The sequence below is a fragment of the Eurosta solidaginis genome, chromosome 4 (assembly GCF_040869045.1).
Source record: "Eurosta solidaginis isolate ZX-2024a chromosome 4, ASM4086904v1, whole genome shotgun sequence".
Lineage (NCBI taxonomy): Eukaryota > Metazoa > Arthropoda > Insecta > Diptera > Tephritidae > Eurosta > Eurosta solidaginis.
The window spans coordinates 68,956,097-68,964,019 of NC_090322.1; the positions used below are offsets into that span (position 1 = coordinate 68,956,097).

Consider the following 7,923-nt stretch of genomic DNA (forward strand, 5'->3'; position numbering starts at 1 on the left):
GCACTCGTTGCCATGTATATACGTATTGTTGCAATCAACTAAGGTCTTAGGCCAGAACGTTTGTAAGGAATATTATCTTGCAAAAGCAAAATAAAAACAGACTCAGTTCTTTTATTATCCTCATTAACAGGAGATGCGAATATGCGAATAAGATATAAAACCTAGTTAACTTTCAGTGATGAACGAGTCCTTATCCTTGATCGTGATTTTTTAAGATTGACCATTAGTTAGTTTTAGACTTAAGAGATTCACCTCGTATTAATTCGATATATATCCAGATACATTTTGAGTAAGTTTTCTTGCAATGAATTATAAATAAAGTGTGTGTAATGGGAATGTTGACGTTCATCTTCCTTTAGAAGGCACGTATGGTTAACAGGTAAGGGGCCACCGAAAATTAGGTGCGTCGGTGGCTATGGTTTTGAGGGTGAGACAAGCACCGGGCGTCGCAACAACACCCGCGGCGCCCCTGTGTATATTAGGCCCTTTCCTTTTTTATTTTAATTTTCAGCTTTTTTTCCTTTCACTTTTGGATTTTCAGCAGTTAGTAGCCGGTCATGTCCGGTTCGGTAATTTTTTGCGTCTAGTTTTCTTTTGACTATTTTTGTTTGAATTTTAAATTTTTGAATGTTTAACGGTCTGTCCGTGGCATGCGGTTCGACCGGATGTTGTTTTATTTTGAATTTCCAGTGTTTTGAATTAGTTCTGTGCTGTGTGACCATTTAATAGGCATGATAGGAAGTTTTTTGTTATGGCGCAGGAACAGTAAGATTGGTAAGGACCCCACCCAGCCGACATGACTAGCCAACACACAACACCATGCTGACTGCCTTCCTTACTGCTCCATCAAAGATGCGAAACCATAACATAATAAAAGTGCGTGAAAGGTATATTACCAAAGCGAAAAAGAGTACTAAACACCACAACAGCTTGGTTAGATATTGTTGAAGCGTTTAAAAGGCTAAAAAGTTTTGGAAACTAGAAATAACCCTTTTCTCTAGTCCGCGGTGGTTTAAAATTGCCTTTCATAATTTACAATGGCACGGGGATGCAAACAACGTTTAATACCTATTTTCCTTTGGTTTCGGGGACGGATATAGCTGAAGAAATTTAATTTTTCATTTTTTTCAATAATTGTTTGCTTTTTTTAGCGACGCTCGAAAGTAGCTTCGTGTGCAGATCTTGAGGCGTAGAGAAATTGTAGCTCTATGAAATATCTTGTACGCGTCTATGACGCGTAGCCTCGTGTGCATCTTGCCTGAGTGTGATATCTTCTGCATAGACGTCAAAATTTCAAAGTGATTAGATCTCCTGATTTGTAATTGACTATCGCTGTCTCATTCTGTATCTCTTTCTATCACCCGCTGAAGATATGCGCCGCCATATTGAACACCCCGTCAAAGCACTAAAAAGTAACCATATTGAACATCCTGTCAGGCAGTTGACAGATAACATATCACACTTAGTTTCATTCACAATGTTCACGAGTTCAAAATTACTTCGTTCTGCGCATCTACGTCACACTTGACTGCTTGAACGAATGAAAGAAAGAGAGAAAAAAACAAGAGCTAAAGGAAAATTACGTAAAAATTGCCTTAAAAAACAGCTGATCTTTTGATTACATGCGCAATGCGCAATCTTGTGTGTGTGATTTGTGCAACTACACCAAAGAGGATAAATAAATAAGAGCCACCAGTCTGCTACGAGTGGCGAGTAACTCGCTGGAAATAAAAAAATGTATGTCTAATGTTTTCTGTGAAGGACGTTTTTAATTGTCTCTAATTTATCCATGCCGTGTAGGCACCTTATGCAAATGTTATTTTTGGAAAGAGAATTAATTTACTAATTAAATAAAATTGGAAAAACAAACACAAATACCCCACGAAATGTATAGAAGACATTTAGGCACAGCTCCCAAAAAAAACCTGGGAGTACCCTAACGAATAACATTACGCAAAGTAAAGATTGACGTCTCTTATTATATTTATCCTCTTTGACTACACATCAATTTTAGCTTATGAGATGACAAACAATTACGCACACAGGTACAAAGCAGCTAAAGGCCTCGGCACAATGACATTTTTATATAGACGCTTTTAACACAAGCTTATGCATTCCAATAACATCACCACATTCAACCAAGATATGAATGCGCAATGAAAGTTTATTTCGCCCTGCCCATTCACATACAAAATTTTGCGATTTTAAATATGAAGGAGCTTCAGACTTGGCAATTGAAGTTTATTTCGCCTTGCCCATTCACATACAAAATTTCGCCAAGCACTAATATATTTTTGAATTTGGGCTGTTGGCCTAACACACTGTTATAAACATTCACTCTATCGATTGTTATATTGCAGTTTTTAATTGCGAACAATGTTAGAAAAGTTACCAACATAGAAAAATAATTGCCCTTGCAAAGTGTGCCAACACCCTTAACCAAAGCAAATGTCAAATTCTTCTTCTTATGACTTGCTTGCAACAAAATTTGGGAGTTGGCTACTTTTCCATATCAGATGGCGCCAGTGCCGCTCAATCTACCGTTCGTAAAATAATGCAAGCTACTTATAATGCATAAGCTTGTGTTAAACACATTTATATGAAAAACTGCTTATGTAACGTAGCTATAAGAACGTATCCGACGTTACACACACATGTATACAGCGACGAAGGGCTGTATGGTATTATAGGCTCCGGCGACTAACAGTGAGCCCCCAGCGGGTTAGGGGGTTAGAATATACCCGCGGTAGGTATGCCTGTCATAAGAGGCGACTAAAATACTAGATTCTAGGGGTTATGTAGCGCAACCAGGTTTCCAGCGTAATATATAGCTTCTCCAAACCCAATTGTCAACCTCACCTTCGAGCGGCGAATCCCGTTTCACTAACAGACGAGGCTCTGGCGACCCCAAGCTCCTCATGGAACTTGTGGCGGGGTGGGAGGGATGGCCTGAAGGTTTAATGTGGCCATATAAATCGTACCCGGAAAGGTCTGGCTAGCATCTTAATGGAGATGTGTTACCGAAGCGTACCGGATCTGTATCAAGAAAAGGACCATCACATCGATAACACCCCCCAAAGCCTTCGGGGGATAACCTTACACGTATTTGTTGTCGGCTACACGGTGATGAAAATCAAAAAATTTTGATTTTTTCATTTGACGCTTGCTTATTTCATCGTCGCGGGTTGTGATTGACAAAACAGCAGTCTTGTATTTGCTTTCTGTTGACATTCAAAATGAACAAATGCGCGGAAGAACAGCAATTAATATTAACATTTATTGAAAATTATCAATTGTCATCATCCGGTGGCAAAATCCTGAGCCAGATAAATAATTTTGCATATAAATGCAACAACAACGATTTGAGCCAGATAAATCCAGATAGAAATCTGGTTCAATTTGTGAGTCAGATAATTTGTAAATTACTTCTTTTTAGTTTGGTAGTTAATAAGCTTACACCCCTATCAAAGAGTATATATTGTCAAGAGGCGTCACTCGATACTTTTGTTGTTGCCAAAGCAAATTACTCGATGTTTTCTCAAGGTAGTCGTTGTTTTTTTTTATCAGATGTATTTATAAAAACGCCTTCTATACATTTTCGTGGGGTATTTGTGTTTATTTTACTGAGTGTATTAAATTAATTAATTAATTCTCTTTCCAAAAATCGTAATTATGCAAAGTCACTTTACCGCATAACTATATAGGATTCAATTAAAAAAAACTAAACAAAACTTCCTTGAGAATCACATTCGACATGACAGGGTTGCTTTGGCAACAACAAAGTATCGAGTGACGCCTCTTAACAATATATACTCTTTGCCCCTATTATGAACTCGTACGATACACGATAAACGCTTGCAATCTGTTCTACCGTATTATGAAATAAATTCTAGCGTGTGAAACTCGATCGTTAGCGTTTATCGTTTATCGTGGTATTGCCATACGCTAACTATCGCATACGCTGTTCAATTTTCTACGCTAGCTATCGCTGATAAATTTTTCCACGATACGTTGGGAACTATTTAAATAAAAGTAAATATACAATTATTACATAATCCAAAATAATCCAACTACAGCCTCATTCCCAACACTCTGTTGCAACACCCTGGGCAAGAAGCCTTAAAGTGGCACAAACCTTCAAAATATTTGGGATGGATGGCCTATTTTTACGGGCGCGCAAACTGCCTTCTATTTCTTTTAAGACATACTCTGACATCAATTTTGTTTATTAAACTTTTTTTACTTTTAGTATGTCAAGTACTTACAGTGTAGAGTTCATTTCAAGAAGATTGGAATGATCTCTCAATTTTCTTCTTTCGGTGGAATCTATGCAAGTTCCGTCAATTTGTTCATTTGAGTTTATATAAAAGGTAACAGAGGTTGCATAAAACATTTTATTATAATAGCTTTTAAAAACTTTTGCCACTTTTACGTACAAGACAAATGAATTGTTAGTATTTACGTTTTGTTTTGCTATCTGTTTCGTATAGATTCACAAAAATTTGTAAACAAAACTCTGCTGTCATTCACAATAGTACATCTATCGGGCGTGTGGAAATCGCAATATGAAAGCTGATTTTTTACGATACGCTAGGAAGCGTTTATCGTCTATCGTATGAAATTTCATAATAGGGGTGTTACTTTTTCAAAAATAGATGTCCTTCGCCGTATGAGTTAAATGAAAAACAGCGGCGGCATCTGCCTATCATATTTCACGTGTGCGAAAATTTCACGACATCTGCTTCTCAAGTCTCTCAATGATCCAGAGCATTCCCGTGAGAATTGAGCGTGAGCCGGATCTGTAAAACTCACTGGAAGACGGCAAATGTTTACCAGCATTACGGAATGTAAAGCTGGAGGCATGTTGTAATCGTTTCTTTTTATCATTCTTTTCCCTTTTCTCTTTATTTAATAAAACTGCTGTAGTTGCAAGTAAAAAAATCATCATCCGTTGACGACATATTCACGTCCGAACGCTACGGTTTCTCAATGCAAATGTTGATTGATGGCTTTTTATTTGATAGTCGCGGGGCAAGCGTTAACCACCCGACACGCACACAACAAAAATTCAGTCGATCTCGTTGTTAGTCTAATGCATTCTAACGGCCCTATGCTGCGCGTAACCGGTAAAATTGTTATCGGCAAACAAAATTACCAAAAGTCGTAACCCCCAAATGTAACCGCGATTCTGAGCAGATGGTAACGCTGTCATGACTAAGAAACTCACCAGTGTGTATGGTGGAACTGGAAAACATATGTGTTTGCAATCAAAAGAAGAAAAAAGGAAAATGGAAATCAACAAGTAAATTTTGGTAAATATTTTGTGAAATTCATTATTAATTGTTTATTTTAATTATAGAAAATATGCACGTACCACCCCGTCCCAGTTGCGACTATATGTGGCATATTGTAGGGATCATCCCGAGCTCCTGCAGGGTAAAAACTGCCCCACATCGCCAAATCATGTTCAAAGGATGTGGGAGGAGCTCACATCTAAATTGAATGCAATGGTGGGGCCATCAAGAACATGCGATACCTGGCGAGAGCTAAGCAAATTGATTTTTATATAATTAAGGGTTTTGTGTTGTTTTGTGTGCCAAAAATTTACTCAGGCTACAGCGTGATTGTGCGTTCAAACGCGTAGCCGGAGTAATGCAATCTGCAGGATTTCTGTGTCAAGTACACATTTTAATGTCCAATAGCATAGAACAGCGCACCTGTGTAATTAAATACTAAAATTCTTATTTATAAGTTATTAGTTGTTGAAATTTGTACTTGGCATAACAAAGCATGTATGAACGCCACAAACACCAGAATAATACCATACATAACTACATACTACTAAATTATTATTTGAAAGAGGGTAAGCACTGATTGTGTGTCTTTATTTATAATTTCAGAGTTTGCGAAACTGGCGAAAACAGTTGCATTCCCGGGCCCGAAAATTTTCTGCCGAGAGGAGAAAGACAGGTGGTGGACAAAATCCTGTGGCAGAGCTCACTGACTTCGAGCAGCAAGCGTTAGAGGTGTTTGGGATTGCTGCTGTGGAGGGCCACTCAACCCCAAGGCTCGGCTTCCAGGTAAATATATTTGTAATAAACTTGTGTAATACAATAATAACCGCTGGTAGTGTATGTATGTAATTATTATGCCCAGGTACATATATGCATTTCTTGCATTTTTATTTAAGAATTGAAATATGTTTTCATATACTTAAAATATACTGCCGGTATTGTAATGTTACATTTTTATATTGTAAAAAAATGTTTGACGATAATACTTTATTTTTTATTAATAGAACGCCAACAATGCCGAAAATGTTCCTCCAACGCCAGAGGAATTACCACTGGAAATGCCACCACCTGCTTTTGCGGAAGATCCGAACGAGTTTGCCTCGTTTTGCTTAGTGGTAAGTGAATCGCCCAGTCGAACTTCCTCACGTCCTGTTACTCCCAATCCCGTGCCACGTAATCCTGCTGCGAGCAATTCTGCGGCGTAGAATTGGTGCAACAGGACATGAGGAACAGACGTCATGAACAGTCAAGACTGGCTGAGTCCCTAGACAATTTGGGAAATGGGTTGATTTCGTTGGCTGCGGCAATTCAGGAGATGGTGGCATTGCAAAGACAACACCGGGACTAAGCTCGTATGATGTCAGCAAGTATGCGTTAAGTTTAGCTTAAGAATATTGAATTCCTTTTTTTAAGTATTAAGTAATTTAAGAAATTAAAAAAGACTGAATTAATTTTTATTTGTTTTATATTATTGAATTTTTATTTCATTTAAAACGAATTTCTTTTAATTTTAAATGTATCAATATAGTGCAATAATTTTTGCTTTTAAATAACCAATATGAAATGTGATAAAATTATTGACAAACTTAAAAACAAACTATTCTGTACTTTTTATTGTTTTATTTACTTTATAAACAGATTTATATTAGATTTTAAGTAAGCAATACGGTATGTGATAAAACTCATTGCTATGAAACAAAATTATCAAAAAAGATACTCAGTACTATTTTTTTGTTATTGACTTATTTAGAATTATAAACCCACAAATAAGAAACCTGCCATTCAAGCATATAATTAATAAAGAGTTTTGAAAATTTTAAATTTTGTCTAAATATTTATTCATTCTTCGGTATTTGTTTGTGTTTTTTTTACATATATTATCCTATTCGCAGGCACAGTCAGGGTATATGGTTGATTAACTACTGGCGAATCCTTTCACCTTGGCGGTGAAGATGGGTGTTGGTGGCAATTTCTGGTGCAGTCGTTTCCTCGTCTGGCTCTACTTCTTCACTTTCCACTTCGTCACTCGGAAAATTTTTTCTTACAACATTGTGAAGAATAAAGCAGGCGTTTACAATTATAGTTACTCTTTCGGGACTATAATTTAAAGTGCGATGTTGTGCCAAGCATCGAAGACGTGACTTAACCACTCCAAATCCTCTTTCAATAACATTCCTTGCCTTACAATGTACTTTATTGAATTTTTGTTCCCGAGGATTTGCGGGCTGAGCTAAGGGTGTGATAAGCCAAGGCTCTAGGGGGTAATCCTGATCACCTAGCTTCCTCTCTGCCCGCTCATAAACGCACGCACGTTTGATGTTGTCCATATACCTGAGCCGTGGCATGACCCAGGAAAAGTTGCATCAATTAAAAATAAAATAAATGTAAGGCGCGATAACCTCCGAAGAGATCTAAGGCCGAGCTTCTCTTCCAATTTGCGTCGTGCTCCTCTTGATTTTTCCCTACAAATTGGCCGGACGGGACCTACATGTTTTATGCCGGCTCCGAACGGCATCTGCAAAGCAGATGAGTTTTCACTGAGAGCTTTTCATGGCAGAAATACAATCGGAGCGCTTGCCAGGCACTGCCGAGGGGCGACCCCGCTTAGAAAAATTTTCTTCTAATTGAA

At 37.7% G+C, this 7,923-nt stretch overlaps 1 protein-coding gene across 3 annotated transcripts in view; it reads left to right on the top strand.

Moving 5' to 3' along the window:
• The window catches only part of SK (small conductance calcium-activated potassium channel), a 591,679-nt gene extending 584,613 nt beyond the window's left edge, over positions 1-7,066 (top strand). For 2 of the 3 annotated variants that reach the window (XR_010952625.1, XR_010952626.1), the window contains 2 exons: positions 5,901-6,080; positions 6,299-7,066. Coding sequence is in view for 1 of the 3 variants with exons in the window: in XM_067782018.1 (XP_067638119.1) it covers positions 5,901-6,024 (124 nt within the window). In the remaining 2 variants the exon portion in view is untranslated. The other variant, XM_067782018.1, reaches the window with a different exon arrangement.
• Positions 7,067-7,923: the final 857 nt, after the last annotated feature.